Consider the following 16,400-nt stretch of genomic DNA (forward strand, 5'->3'; position numbering starts at 1 on the left):
TTACTGATAGTGAACTTTATTTTATTCATGCCAACGGCTCCTTAAAAAAATGGAATGGTCCCTCATTCAGAGAAAATATTACACGTTTCGTATTGAGCTGAGAAGAGGCGCAGTTTGTCCCGGACTTTAGCTAGAATGGAAAAAGACACAAAGCTGGAGTTATTCTGTCTTTATGCTGCACAGCTGCCTCTTCTTCTCTCATTCTCTCCCCCTCTCTCTCCTGCTGCTACTTCAATCATGAAACTGATCAATGATCAGCTGATCGGCTTTTCTCTCTCATTTATTTATCGCCCACTTTGCTGGTCATGATGTCGGTTTGTATATGTGGTGAGAGGGAAACATGAAGATGAAACCAGGAGATGTCCTTACTGAATCATCAGAGCTGAACAGGTGATGGAGAAACAGGTTTACCTTTTAGGTGACATGAATGAGTTGAAGGGAAGTTATGAACTGTTTCTGAGAGACAAACAACACCAGGATCCTTTTCTATGTAGCTGACAGCTGGTAACTGTGCAGGGGCGGGTCTAGCAAAGTGTTGCCAGGGGGCCAGGTAGGGCATTAACAGGGAGAGGGGGGCACAAAGAAATACTTTTCTTTCTTATTCTCATTTAAAATACAGCTTTTATTAAATAATTATCTGAATCTTACAACCAAAGTTTTTATCTGACGTAAAATGTATAGAAATCATACATATACCAACAAGACTGTACATCACTGTCACAACAGCATTTGTTTTCATTCAAAGGCTTTATGGCTTTAATACCTGGTGGGCCGGTCTCTAGTCAAAATGCCCGATTTTCTGTACCGGTCCAGCCCTGCAGGTTAATACTGGCAGTGTCACCATGCCAGCTGACTGTATTTCATCATCAGCCAGTGTTGTTCTTTATCAATATTACCAAAGTTTACCATAAGGAAGCAAAGAAAGTATTTACTTGCTTTCAGGTTTTATTCAAATATTAGTCTTTTCAGTTGTTTCTCCACTTTTTTCCTGTTTCAAAATCAAACACCAGTTTGTGAGAAGATTATCTTCTTTTTTTAATAGGCAGATAAAGTTTTGCATTGGCATTGGCTAATTTGTCAATTGTTTGCTACAAATGTTCGTATTTTAATATTAAAAAATGTTTTTGCCCAAAACATATGTGCACTATATGTCAGTAAAAACACTATGCAAATATTGCTGTCCTTGAATGCTGAGTAAACACTGACAAAGCACTGATTGTATCTCTTGTACTTTATCAACGCAGTATCTAAAAACTTTGCACCGGAGTGGTTAAAATCTCATTCTAATAAGAGTTAAAAGCGCATTCGGTTATTAGGTTTACAGGATTATTGAATTATGGTTAATGGTTGGTAGAATTTTTTTTAAACATTATCTGCCAATTAAATCTGCCACCCTTCTCCAAATCTGTGCCCCTACCTGGCCCCCCCAACAAAAATTTTCTAGACACGCCACTGCCATAAATGTAAGTTTATTAATAAAACACCATATTTCTGCCTTTTTATAAGGATATGAATTGTACATACAATCAATTTCAGACTCAACCAACAAAAAGCCTCTCAGAACAATATTTATATTGTAACAGTTGCTATTGTAATGCAGTGTATCACCACATGGCGGCGCCTCCTGTCTCACGACTGGTGTCACCCCCTTTTTGTTCTTCTTCGCACTCCTCCTGTAATGGATGCTCCCGTGTGTACGCGGACTAGTGTGCTCTTTAGTAATGTGTGGTAGAGGTAGCACTTTTATTTTTGATATTGTAAATAAATGAGTACTTTTTGGAAAGTCAGAAGCTGTTGCTCATTCGCTATCCACCTGCACACTGCGGCTGGCTTCATCTCCACTGCACGTTACAACTGGCGCCCGAACTTTTTCCCCTTGGACTTCAGACGATTTTTGCATCCCGCCGAGGATTCTTCTCTTCTAGCACGTGAACTGTCTCGGAAATCCCCCCAGTTTTGCGGACGCTCAGGCGTTTTCTCCAGCCATGGCCGCAGCCTCAGCTCAGGTGGGACCCGACTAATTTCTGGATACCGTGGTGTGCCGCTGCTCCGCTTGGGAGAAAGAAAAAGAGAGAAGCTGACTCCGCGACGCGAATGGACTCCGTGGATTTGTTATTTGTTGTTGGTTTCGTCTTCTAAGGATTCATTCTTCTGTGGAGAGCCTGGACATGAACATTTCTGCTGGCTTTTCATTCCCCTTTCCCTCTGCTGAGACTGACTGTAGCACATGTAAGTGATAGCTTGGCCGACTACAACCGTTGGTGCTGGTCTTCGGCTCAGTATAACGAAACGACTTAAAACTAATCTTGCATTGAGCTCTAGTGTTGCAGACATGCTATTGTAATAACATGGTTCTGATCACTCCAGTCTAATTTCAGTTGTTGGGCAAAATTTTATATGTGGTTTTTCTAAATTTAATCTTGAACACATTATTGCAGTTTTGTCTTTCTAGTCTGACCTAACTGACTCTTTTACTGCTATATCAATAACTGCTCTGTGCCCTGGAGCGGCTTAATTTTTTTGAAATCGCAATGGCACACTGCCCAGACGACTCTGACTCAGACATGGAACTTACCTCGTTACCTATGATAGGTTTGTAGCTTGAACCCATCCGCTGGAACGTTGGAGACAATATAATTACACTGCAAAGCAAGACACAAGTAGGCAAGCTTCTTCATGTTTCTCGTGCACGGGAGAAAACCGGACAACGCGCCGTCCCTTCGCTTGACCCCAGTTGCTCTCGTCTGTTCTCCCGTACCACTGTTCTTTTATTGAGGTTACATGAATATGCATAGGTTCATTAACATATGACGTCTACATACAAACAAAGAGTACCGTGTGTGTGTGTGTGTGTGTGTGTGTGTGTGATTTGTGTGATTTGTGTGTGTGTGAGAGATCTGTGTGGGGTCAAGATGTGACCCTGTGAAGACTCTGGTGTTAGCTGGTGCCAGGACGTCTGGGTCCATCTAACAAAAGGCTCTTATACTTAAACAGATATACGTGTGCTTGCTATACCATAAATCAAAGATAAACTCTCCTAGGGAGTATGTGATTTATACCAAGGATACTGAGTAGAGGAATGTATGCACCCCCCTCTACACAGAGTTAATACAGACCTCTTTTAGGATGAGACATCCTTTCAATCTACCAATGATTATATACTTCTAAGCATATATGAGTAAATGTTTCTAAGCATAAATGACAATCAACAATACAAAATCTAACATTCCCCCCTTATTGACGTTTATGCTTGAAAAGTCCCCAGTTACGAATACCTCATGTCTGACAGTTTCAATGCAAACATTGTTATATTCAGCATATGTCAAATCACCCTAAATTACTGAAAAAATACACAGTTTAACAAATGTATTAGCGGTTATCCCATTCCTCATTGAGCTCATCTCATGGCAAACTGCATCCTACAAACAAACAAAGAAATTGTTAATTTAATAGTGAAAATAAGAAAGTAACATTTTCAAAACCATCTCAGCTTGGTGGTGTTTTCTCCAGGTGTGCAAATCACATAGAATAGAATAGAATTCAACTTTATTGTCATTGCACATGCACAGGTACAGGGCAACAAAATGCAGTTTGCATCCATCCAGAAGTGCTTTAGTGATATAGATATATTACAATATATATTAGCAATAATATAGATATGTGAGTATATTACAGAAATGGGTCTATTATGGTATGTTATAATGTACACGGTATGAAGTATGTTGTGAATATTCTATAACTATAAGTATGTACAGGCTGTAGTGAGTACAAGCTATGTACAGGATATGAACAGGATATAAATACGAAAAACTATACAGAATATGAAATAAATAACTTTACAGAATCTGGGATATACAGCTATACAGAAATGGGAACTATGAATAGAATAGAATAGAATACTTTTATTTGTCAATTTCTTCAAATGTACTTGCCATACAAAGGAATTGAAATTACGTTTCACACTGTCCCATGCGTAGACATTGACAACAATAAGGTGCAGATGCACAACAAAAACAGCCCTAACAATAAAGTAATAAATAGTAATATAATAATATAAATAGTGCTAAAAGAAATACTAAAAATATATATATAGTTGCAGGTGTGTGCAATTGCAATGCAAGTCAGGAATGTTTTCAGTTCGTGGGTGAGGGGGAGTAGAGTCCAATCTGTCTTCCTATACTTCTGCCAATCTGGTGATTCTGCTGGCTGGGAGTCGGGAGGGAAGAGAGTTCAGCAGTCTCACAGCCTGGTGGATGAAGCTGTTGGTGAGCCTGGTAGTGCGGGAGTGGAGACTTCTGTATCTCTTTCCAGAGGGCAGGAGGCTGAACAGACAGTGCGCGGGGTGGGTTGCATCGTTGACAATTGTGATGGCTTTGCGGGTGAGGCGAGTGGTGTAAAAAAAAAAAAAATGCAAGTTGTAAACAGTTGTAGGATTAAAGATTATCGAATGTACAGAATGATTATTTACACAGAGCTATACAGTAGTGCAGTTAAGATAAGTGAGGGTGTAGATAGTTTCTACAGAGGCTATATAAAGTGCTAGTGGTTGTGAGTGGTGGTTCAGTCCATGTTATTATTGTGTTTGAGGGTACAGTTGTCCATTGTGGGTGTGTGTGTGTTCAGTGCATGAGTTTAACGTGGGTCAGATGTCAGGAGGCAGAGTTCAGGAGTCTGACAGCTGTGGGGAAGAAGCTGTTCCGGTACCTGGTGGTCTTAGTCCGGAGGCTCCTGTGGCGCCTCCCAGAGGGCAGGAGGGTGAAGAGTCCATGTGATGGGTGACTGGGGTCTTTGATGATTTTCCCAGCCCTTTTCAGACACCGCTTCCTGTAGATGTCTTTTATGGCAGGAAGTGGTGCTCCGGCGATGCGCTGGACAACCATGCGTCAACTCACCAAACCAGGATCCCTGTCTTAAAAACTGGCTCCACCAGGAGCCTGCATACAATAAAATCAACTTCACTCTTATAAACAATATATCAGAAGAGTAATAAGCATTCAACATCAGCAAGACAAGTGTCATGTGCAGGTTTTCTCAAATCGGGAAACTACAATTATTTCCCTAATTTGCCTCAGACATGGATCATCCCATGTGCTCAGTTAACATTAATGTAATCGGTGACTTCTCTTAAGCAAATTCACTCCACTCATATATCCCTATGGGCTCAAAGTGGCCAGCTAAGAGCCCATATTCAACTTTCCCATAAACACCGTAACCTCTTATTTGTTTTACTCATGTCACTTGTCCGCTTGTGCCGAATCCTCCACAGCATTCTCAAAGAAACAAACATTAGCAATACACATTGACTGTGGTCAGACGGAGGTCAGACACAGGTCAACAGGTTCCAGAGGTGCCATAAAAACACCATAAAGGTAGCCAACCCTAGCTGTGGAAAGAATGACAGTCACATATAAACCCAGAAATCCTGTAGTAGGAAAACATTAACTAATCCTCTTATAAATCACATGATCAAACACATGATTAATCATCTGCTGTAAAAAGAAATGTAAATGTTAGCGCTGCGCAGGTGTGTACACTTTCTCACAGTAATGTCTGTGAGCAACACAAGTTAGTGGATGACACACACATAGTAAATTCACAGACAGAAAAGATGGCATTTAAAAGATTAAATCGTCATGCAACCGCGAATGTTGCTGTCATCTTTCTGCTCCTGTAACAAAAAACACATAAATTCATCCACCCTTTTGTCCTGTCTAGGTGGAGGTTAACCTTGAGTCGTGGTCATGTCCTGTCAGCTTTTACCAGTCAGTCAGTTTGTTCTTTATTTCCATTCATTCATTCATTCTTTGCTGATAGTGGAACCTGTCGTCGCATTTAGTTTCCACTTCCAGCAAAATGACGTCATTTCAAAAAGAAAAAGAACTTCTAGATCGGATTACCTTGCTGAATCCGGTTTAGGCTGGGACATTCATTTAATAATTGTCCCAAATAAGTGGCTTTCTCCTGAGCCCATTTTAATGTGGAGAAAACTCACTTGTAAGGCTTTCTCGACAGGTCGTATAGCACTTTTAATTTCTGACGTGCAGATCTGCTTAAAGAAAAGAAATAGACAAACAAAATCAGTGCCTGTTCAAAAGATAAAATGAAAAATAACAGAGATTATCAAACAAAACTTTCAGTGCACTGTGAAAGTATCAAAATAAAAAGGCCTTGTTAAGTCATGACACAAACTCCTCATCTCAGGAGGGTAAATCATACCATTAGCATGGTTCATCATACCATCATACTAATCGGCAGGCTCGACTTCACAACAGAAGAAAAATCATCAGCTAGATTCACTCCAAGCCAACCATCAGCTGCACAACACACACATAAGCCTAATGTGTCTTATTAGCTATGAGTTTAATCACCAGGTCTGTGCTCTTCACTCATTTAGGCCACAGATCTATTTTATTCAATTTTCCTTTTCCCTTCATCATAAAACATGTGACATGCTGTCATGCACCTCATAAAAGAAGTTTGTTCTGACGTATTCAGAGTTGTGTATCTAGATACAGAATTCACTCGCACATCAAAGCAGGAAACTCAGTGTTTTAGAGTCTCCACTCAACACAACAACTCCAACACATCTCATTCACTCGTGCTAGAATTCAGTCACCTTTCATTAATCTAAAACCGATCAACTAATTTGCATATCAGCTATTAACCCACTAAGTTGACAGGACAACAGGAAAGCATGTTCAAAATAGTATCACAAAAATAGAATTTCCCTCATACAGTAAATTACTTGCTGCATTAATCAAGCAGGAAGCTTCTCCCAATTTACCATTTTAACACTAAATTTATTGTCTGATCACTGGTTAGTCAAACCAGGATCTTTTTTCCCCCACAAAGGTTAAATTGTTGTCCTGCAACCTAGAGAGTCAATTTTTTTTTCTTTAGGATAAATTCAGTATTTGATAACAAGTGTCTGCTAAATTGACACTATTTTACACTGATGAAAGATAACAAGCTAATTTTCATTGCATGGGTGTTTGTGTTATTAGGCAGGTCTAATGCATGTCTGTGGAGCTGCATCTCCAGCAGAGCATGTTCTTAAACCTGCCTTTCCTACACACTTCTCTGCTATTATTTAATCATTTCTTAACTAATGTGCTATGAGTCTTCATGAGTTATTTTGTGTTTGGAATTGTTAGTAGGGTTAATGCATGTTCTGCTTGTTTGTGTGATTTTGTATGTTTCTATTTGTTTCAGACTCCGTCTCAATTTTCCAACTTAAGCAGTCAGTTTTCTTTTCCCCAGGTTTGCTAACCCAAATTTTGATTTCCCACATTTAATAACAGCATTCCTCTGTGTTTCCACTTTCTCTCACTCTTTTGTCATCTCACTCTCTTGTCCTCTCCCACTTTCAACAGTTCACAGCCGGCAGTTCTCCTTCAGCTTTGTCCTGTGTTCAACTGTCTCTTCTTGCCATTTTACTCCACAGGTGGCAAATGTCAAACTCCAACAGTCTCCTCAGTTCTCCTCAAAAGTTTTCTTCACATGCATAGTGAAGTTGCAGCTTGTTGGAAACACAGTGCCATTCATCCGATCAGTCAGGATGATGGGTTTGCTCTTCTTCTCTGGTGCTGTTTGTCCACATTGCTGCTGCTCGCTGGGACTCTTTGTTCAGGACTTTGCTGCTGTCTCTTTATCTGCCATGTTATTGCTTTGGAGCTGCATTCCTTGTCTTCAGGGAGGTGTGAGCTTGCTTGTGAGGTTGAGAAACACATGGTGCTGTAAATAAGTCAGCCAGAAACTTGGCCTGAACGTTTCCAATGATGTTAAACTATAACTTTCTTCCGACCGCTGCATGTGGAAAATTGATTCAGGTCTGCTTTTCACCTGAAAGTGACAAACTAAGACATGTTCATTATCATCATCACTGCTTAATCAACACATCTCTCTCTCTCTCTGTGTTTGTGTGAACAATCCTTTCTTAAAAGCAGAAAATGACATTGTAGTTGTTTTTCGGCTGATCAACACAAAACCTTTTTCCTATGATTATTTTTCTTCGTCTACAATGTAATTTGTCTCTTTTTCACTCTTTTTTTTCCCTTTACAATAGCTTGTGATCCGCAAAATCACTGCTCTCACTCATAATCAGAGGCAATTACTTTTGCACAGTGCACAAAAACACTGTGATGTCAGACACATTCACACTCACTTTGTCATCTGCATAAATAAATCATATGGCTGGAGATATGTGCCATGGTGATCCATAGGCATGATCACACGTTTATTTAATTATTTTCAACCCAACAAAACAAATAAACAAAAACATGATGCTGATGCTATGAACACTCCACACACATGAGTCAAGATGCAGGAAAACTGCGCATGGAAACGCTGCACACTCCAGTTATCATATGTCTGTGAAGGTTCTCAGTCATCCAGGTCATCGTAGTCAAAGGAGCTTGCAAAGAAAAGCGTCTGGACTTCTTTAAGTTGCTTGAAGACGTTTCACCTCTCATCCGAGAAGCTTCTTCAGTTCTAAGGTCAAATGGTGGAGAGTCCCAGATATAAACCTAGTGGGAGTGACCCCGTGACCCCCACAGAGGGACAAAAGGACCCCCTGATGATCCTCTAATCACCTGAGCCAAGGTGTGAAATTGGGTGTGGGACCCAATCAGCCAGAGTTTCGTGTGTGTTAACACACACCCAGGAGTTGTTTGCTCAAACACTCTAAGAAATATCTGTGCTGTTAACACAGTTTCATGCTTCAAGAGACACTCTTTAAAGCCTCGTGCTTTGGCACAAACAGCTGGCTTTTCTTTCTCCCTCTTTTCAATGGCTTCCATCGTCAGCACTACATCAACGAAGAGGCCATCATCTGGTTTCCCAAAATGTCCAAAGATTTTCTGGAGGGCATCATGCTTGGCCCACCACCGTGTCTCACCTATTGGACTGAGGCGTCTGTGTCTTGTGTTTTCGGTTTGTTTCTCCCACAGATCAACCCTGTGATAGGACTCCTTGATGAACACAGCTATGTCATTAAGTAAATTAAAGAGTGATCCACTTTCAATGACACTTTGTGTTGTGTCAGCAATCACAAGATTAAGTATGTGTGCATAGCACCACACATGCACATGAGTTGGAGACTGGGCAGTCATGAGTGCTGAAAAGCCTTTGTACTGGCCCTGCATATTTGAAGCACCATCTGTTGCATTCCCAATGCACATGGCCTTGTCTAGATTCAGATGCTCTAAAACTCCGGAAAGCAAGTTTACAAAGTACTGCCCCGTGGATGCTTCGCACCTCACTATGGAGACAAGCCTCTCCTGCACAGACTCAGTAACATACCTGATGATTACTGAACACTGATCATAACCTGTGATGTCTTGGGTTGTGTCTAGCTGAACAGAAAACATCCCAGCTTTCTGGACATCACTGGCGATGCTCTCTTGAAGGAGATGGCCAAGTGCATCAATCACTGAGTTGACAGTTGTTTTGGAGAGTAGGGTGATGAGAGATCCTCTACCTCTTGATCCACTGGTCTGATGCAACTTCTTGCTTTTTTCAATGTAGTCATTCAAATGTTCTCCAAGGCACATATCATACTTGCCTAATAACACAATCAGTTCCAGAAAGTTACCATGATCGATGGTGTTATCACCTAAAGTGTATGCAGCCTCATTCTCCACATGCCTATAGCTGAGTCCCCTCTTCCCAAGTACTTTGATCACATCCACTATACGCTCTAAAACTTGCCGTCTCTTTTTCACTTGTGCTCTGTGAGCTGACAACTGACTGCCAGCAAACAAGCTCCTGATGTTGCCTTTTGAGCACCTTAAGAAAAAAGCTTCAGCACAGGTCTGGTGTGTATTGCTCTTTTCATGCTCCTCTGTGCGCAGATGTATATGTCGCCAGTCACTCATGCCTGTTATAAATGTGCTGGTGTCAGTCAGCCTTGCAAATGCCAGACACACAAAGCAGAACAATAAATGGCGTTCTTTGCAATAAGTAAGCCACTTCCTGTTGGTGCCATCTTTACAGCTGAACACCCTCATCACAACTGCACTGCTACTGTTCTGCTGTGGGTGGTAATCTAAGAAGGCCTGTAATATGGCAGGTTCAGGGCGAGCAAAGTAATCGATGCCCTGGCTCTCTCTCTCTCTTGCTCTTCCATCTCTCTCTCTTGCTCTTCCATCTCTCTCTCTTGCTCTTCCATCTCTCTCTCCTGCTCTTCCATCTCTCTCTCTTGCTCTCTCTCTTCCTTTTCCTAAATCCCTCGTTTTGCACAGTCCCTGGTATCAGTGCTCAAACCTTTTGTGTTTGTTTCCAACAAGTTGCCCACCTCAGGAAACAAAAATGTGTTCTTTTACTTGTCAGATGAACATATGAGACACTTTGACTCTTCAGTGCAGTGTGGAGCCTAACAAAGATCTGTTTTGTGTCCCAGCTGATCAGCAGGAGGAGGAGAGTCTGACGGAGCAGCAGAGGAACATTTTCAGCTACTTGGACTCAGCTCAGCCACTACAGAGGAAACAATGAGCTCAACACAGAAGGTGACAGACAGAGCAGGACCATATGACCAAAGATATTTATCACCATATACATTTGAACATGTGCCATAACGATGTAGCTGACGATAGAATTGACACCAGACAAAATACTTTACAGCTGCACAACTTTATTAAAAACCCATCAATGTATTTTCACTGAAACAAGCAGCTGTTGTTTATGTGCATTAAAGTTATATAAAAATGTAACAGTGCAAATGCAAATTCCTCGCTGACAGTTTAACCAAAAGGCGTTTCCAGTGGAAACTGGCCGACACATCCTGAGCATAACCATGTATAATATCCACTAAACTTCAGAAGAGGTTATACAGTCGTGGCCAAAAGGTTTGAGAATTGCATAAATATTGGAACCTGGAGAAGTTGCTGCTTAAGTTTTTATAATAGCATTTTGCCTGCACTCCAGAATGTTATGAGGAGTGATCAGATGAACTGCATCGTCCTTCTTTGCCATGAAAACGAACTTAATCCCCAAAAAGCCTTACCACTGCATTTCATTGCTGTCATCAAAGGACCTGCTGAGACCATTTCAGTGATCGTCTTCTTAACTCAGGTGAGAATGTTGGCGAGCACGAGGCTGGAGATCATCATGGCTGTATCCCGATTCAGGTTCTGCAGCTTTAAAGTCCTCAAGGGCCGCGTACTCAAAGACCGCTAAGGCCGAAGTGCGAGGCTCGTAGGCTCGTGAAATGGGACGTCTAGCCTCCGTCGCGATGCCCAGGTTGCCTAGCAACCATGATACTAACAGCTGGAAACGTTTCATACAGCTTTGTTTGACAGAAATGAAGGAGAACATATTTAGTTCATTTGTTTCTACATGAGCTCTGTGTGATTTGATGAGTATCTGAGGCTGAGACCACAGGACTGTGAAACATGATTGTTGGGCTTCATTTCTGTGCTGAACAGTCGTTTAAGATTAGCTGTAAATAACAATTAGCTGATGTTGTTCATGAGACTAAAGTCATCTCACTGTGGTAATGTAAATATAATATGGCCAATATTATAGTTATTATATTAATCACTTCACTCACAGACAAGTATCTGTGACAGTGTGTATACAGATGTATCATATATAAGGGACAAATATTGTTCATTTAATATGTTGGTACTAAATGTGGCTCAATGCTTACATATGTGTGTAAAAAGCAAATGTAGGAGCTGTGATAACTGTGTCTGATAGAATGAAGAGTAGACTGATATATGAAATATTCCTTTATTGGGTGAGAAAATCAGACCATGTCATAACTGCTGTAAGTCACACAGAATAGATATCAGAGCCTTAAACAGGCTGACTTCTGCTAAATGGGTCAAACTGGGCAGAAAGTCTACAAACACATAACATCCTTATAGAATATGATGTAACACTATAGATCAACTTAGCTCAGAATATATAAAGCATATAAACAGTTACAGCAATATGATGCAACAAACACAGCAGCTACTGATCCAAAATACTCAAAGCTTCATAGAACTGAAACCAACATTTATTTTTAGCTCCATCCTGCTGCTGATACAGACTTTAGGTTTCTGAACATTAAACTTGTTGCTGCCTTTCATAGTGTGTAACTTGAAGGCCCTGAGTACTTTCTCCCACACTGAAAACACTGGGATGATCACATTATTTGAACATTACCTAATAAGACTGATTCAGCACAGACAGTTATGTTAAACTTTCCTAGCAGTCCTTCACAAACAGGGAACAGTCTGTCTATTCTCTCCATCTGTCAGCTGCTGCTGGCTCTTCCTCCTCTTCCTCACACACTGCTGAGTTTGTCCTGGTGGATCATCAGGGCTGCAAAGCCTCACAGATGATGTGCAGCAGTGGCTCCCTCAGTCTGTCCTCACTCTGGACACTTGCAGTCGTCACACATGGAAATCAAATGTGTGATAAGCTGCAGGATTCAAACACAAGTGTAACTTATAAACACATGTTCATACTTTTATTCCACAATCAGAGAGAAAGAAACAGAGAGAGAGTGCAGGACAGACAGACAGGTGACAGTCTCAGGTGTACACACTGCTACACAACAGCAGCAGAGAAGCAGGATTTAGTGTTTGTGTTATTACGAGTGTAAACAAGAAGAGTTCCAGATGGTGCAGTGGACACATGTGTGACTGCTGTGATTAAAGCATCTTTCTTTCAGCTTAACGAGTGAACCGTCAGCTCGTTCAAACACACGTTAAAGTGCGTTTGGCTCGACACCACCGAGCAGAGGCAGCAATATAACACAGCTAACATTAACAGTGCAGTGAATCCTGCTTGTGCCGTGATGTTCAGGACTGCAAACCGAGCAGCATCACTGACTTTCAGCTTGTTGTGTTTGTGGATATATGACTGACTTTAATTATCCACAAAATCATCACATTCTCTGTCAGATGAAGGTCGACTATTGAACGGCGTATATTTTAAAGGCTTTAAAACCAAGTTAATGCTGAAAGTACAAACATCACTAATGTCACATAACTCTGCCAACAAGGCATAGCTATGGCTATAAAATGCTCTTTGTGTATCACTTCTTCATTATGAAAGATGTCATTAATGCACTAGTAATGTCTCATCTGGAGTATTGTTCAATCATTTGGTCAGCAGCTAATAAGACAGATCTTAACAGACTTCAGTTAGTCCAGAATAAGGCGTCCAGATTAGTGTGAAGATGTTCATACTATACTAATATTGATAAAATGCATAATAACCTTTCTTGGCTTCCTGTACAGGCTAAAATATTCTACGGCTTACTTGTAGTTCTAAAGAAAGCAATTCTGTTAAACACACCACATTTATTCTGCTCAGCTGCAGTATCCAGATGAAATACATCATCATATTACACAGTTTTCAACAAGCTGCAATTTAGTAAATGCTCGAGTTAAAAGTAACGTTTTGTTAAACTGTTACATTTAGAGCAACTTTTAAGTGGAATAAGTTGCCTTAAAAAATTAGAGAATTATTCAAAACTTCAATGAACACTTAAAAGCCGATTTACAGAGCTTTTAGTTGTTGTAAATATTGTAAGACATGATTTGTTTTTGAAATTTGTGTAATGTGCCTCAATGTTATTGATATTATTATTATTATTATTGATTGCTTATGTTTGAACAATTGTGAAACCTCACTGTGGATGTAAGAGTGAAATTATGTGGATATCTTGAATCCACTTTATTGTGTAATATTTTATGTGAGTATTTGACGGAAGACGAGCAACATCTGTTGTGGAAGCTAACGGGGTTCCTTTAGAATAAACAAACATAGGATTTATTATCACTGAATAATTCTGTATAAATCTATACAAATTATAGAAATATGTAATAGGAAACAACAAAATAATCTAAATTATAAAATAATGTGTGTGTGTGTGTGTGTGTGTGTGTGTGTGTGTGTGTGTGTGTGTGTACAATCAGGAGGGATGGGCATGATTTTAGTGTTTGAACAGTCATGAATTATCTTTAACAGCAGGTTGGATGTAATGTGTTAGAACTACCAGCAGGTGGCGATAAGAGACCTTTAATGTGTTTGGTGCCACGCTCCACCTTCAGGTTTAAAACTAGTGTTAATGGAGTTTGAAGGTTGAGTTTGTTCCACGACTGCATTTCACTCACTGCCTCTGTTTGTATCTGTGTCACTGCAGGACCAACATGGAGCCAGAAGTCAGCGCTCTCAGGAGGCCGACAAACCTCACAGAAGAAAGGGAGAGAAAAAACACACCTGTGACGAGTGTGGGAAGGGTTTTACTGTGAGGGCTAAACTAAAACGGCATCAGGTCATCCACACTGGAGAGAGACCGTTCAGCTGTGACTTGTGTGGAAAGTCTTTTTCCTTGAAGGGTTACCTAAAAAAACACCAACTCATCCACAGTGGAGTTAAAGCGTACAGCTGTGATCAGTGTGGCAGAGCTTTTACTCACAGTAGCCACTTACAGAGGCATCTAGTTACCCACTCTGGAATTAAGCCATACAGCTGTGACATCTGTGGAAAAACTTTCAGCCGGAGAGAGAACCGAAATACACACCTACGCATTCACACCAGACATGATGTGTACTGCTGTGAACAGTGTGGCAAAGAGTTTACAACAGACGCACAGTTACAACAACACATGTTTACCCACACTGAGGAGAGACCTTATCGATGTGACCTGTGTGAGAAGACTTTTAAATCTCCACGTTACCTGAGAGAACACCAACAGATCCACACCAGAAAGAGACTCTACAAGTGCAGCTACTGTGAGGTATGTATTTATATTGTTATCTTGTCATTTTAGCCTGACTGTTTGGAACAACTCTGCTCATTAAACTGTGTTAGCATGTTAGCAATTCTACTGCATGGAAAAGCAGCTCTGAGTGATTATTCAGATTTTCCTTTCAGTTATGATTTTAGTATTACTGTAGTATTATGGTGGTAGTATTGTAGTTATTGCAGCCCAGTAAACTGAGTGTGTTAACTGAAACAGTCAAATGTAGTTGGACGTCTGCAGAGATGCTCTTTATTTCAGGCGACGTTCAGGATACAAATGTTGAAGGACTGACTTACACTGTCTTTGTGTCTTTGTTTAGAAGCAGAGCGACACAGATGGATCCAGTTCTCAACCCTGTCATCACTGTGGTGGTGGGAAAGACTTTCATTGTGACCTCTGTGGAAAAACTTTCAGTCAGCAAAAGGCCCTAAAAGTACATCAACGTAGACACACTGGAGACAAACTGAAATACTGCAAAGAATGTGGGAGAAGCTTCACCACATCACATCGCTTAAAACGACATGAACTGATTCACAGTGGGGTTAAAAAGCACCTCTGTGATCAGTGTGGGTCATCCTTCACCACTGCAGGTCAGCTTAAAACACACAAACGAGTCCACACAGGAGAGAAACCACACAAGTGCAGACACTGTGAGAGAAGCTTCTCACATTCAGGTAATCGTAACATTCATGAACGTGCACACATGGAAGGAAACTACAGCTGTGACCAGTGTGACAAGAGCTTCAGGAATCTCAGTTCATACTCTGCACACAAACGATCCCACGTTACTAATAAACTGTTTCACTGTTACCAATGTGCCCAAACATTCACCTCATTGTCTGCTCTGTGCAAACATCAGCGCGATCACTCAGGGCTGAAATCACTCCCATCACTGGATCACAGTGAATCTGAAGACACAGAAAGATCCTCTGGTTTCTGTGTCGGACTCAAAAAGCTTGAGATCAGGCTCCACAGAGTTCAGATAGAATCATTTAAACTTGTGTTGAACTGAACTGGTTGCTGGGCTGAACTTCTACATAATACAGATCTACATGGGATCTTCTTTTCTGTTTTTTACTGAGTCAGTTTTGTCCTTTTTTCTCTGTCCTGGTTTTGCTCGTCTGTAAATGATTGAAACTCAGTCAAATAGTTCATTGTTCTCCAGCAAAACGTTTTGGAAACTCATGTTTAACCTTTAAAACTCTGACATGTTTTAGCACACAAGGCTTCATCGGGGAGTTCACTCATGATTGGACCATGAGAACAAAGGTTTTTAGTTCTTTCAAAGAGAGTCTTGGAGATGTTTGATGTTTCTGTTTTTCTGAAACCACCTGAAAGAAAAACTATTTTTCTTGCTTTATGTAGTGTGGAAGTTTTTAATGTTTCTTCATCTGTGATGTTCTTGAATGTGTTCACGTGAAGATGGTACAAATAAACTGTCCTTTCAGCTTTAGCTCCTAATTTATTCATTATTTATGGATGTAGCACAGCAGCCGTCTCTTGATTAACACATGGAGGGCTCGGGATCTGATGGTGTCGTCTCCCTAATTTGCCCACTCAGTAAATCTCACTCATGGCCAAGAAATTGAAATAAACCTTGTTTCCCTGCTGGATAGTGATCCACTGTAACTCTGCTCCTCCTTCCTGTTTAGGATTT

General features: G+C 40.7%; 1 protein-coding gene across 2 annotated transcripts in view; it reads left to right on the forward strand.

Annotated features, from left to right (window-relative positions):
- The window catches only part of LOC145424362 (uncharacterized), a 24,434-nt gene extending 8,238 nt beyond the window's left edge, over positions 1 to 16,196 (forward strand). For both annotated transcript variants that reach the window (XM_080297604.1, XM_080297608.1), the window contains exons 2-4: positions 10,400 to 10,505; positions 14,141 to 14,737; positions 15,063 to 16,196. In XM_080297604.1, coding sequence (XP_080153730.1) covers positions 10,488 to 10,505; positions 14,141 to 14,737; positions 15,063 to 15,755 — 1,308 coding nt within the window. In that variant the 5' untranslated portion in view covers positions 10,400 to 10,487 and the 3' untranslated portion in view covers positions 15,756 to 16,196. The remainder of the gene's footprint in view (positions 1 to 10,399; positions 10,506 to 14,140; positions 14,738 to 15,062) is intronic.
- The last annotated feature ends 204 nt before the right edge of the window (positions 16,197 to 16,400 follow it).

Source organism: Astatotilapia calliptera, chromosome 3 (genome assembly GCF_964374335.1).
Source record: "Astatotilapia calliptera chromosome 3, fAstCal68.1, whole genome shotgun sequence".
NCBI lineage: Eukaryota > Metazoa > Chordata > Actinopteri > Cichliformes > Cichlidae > Astatotilapia > Astatotilapia calliptera.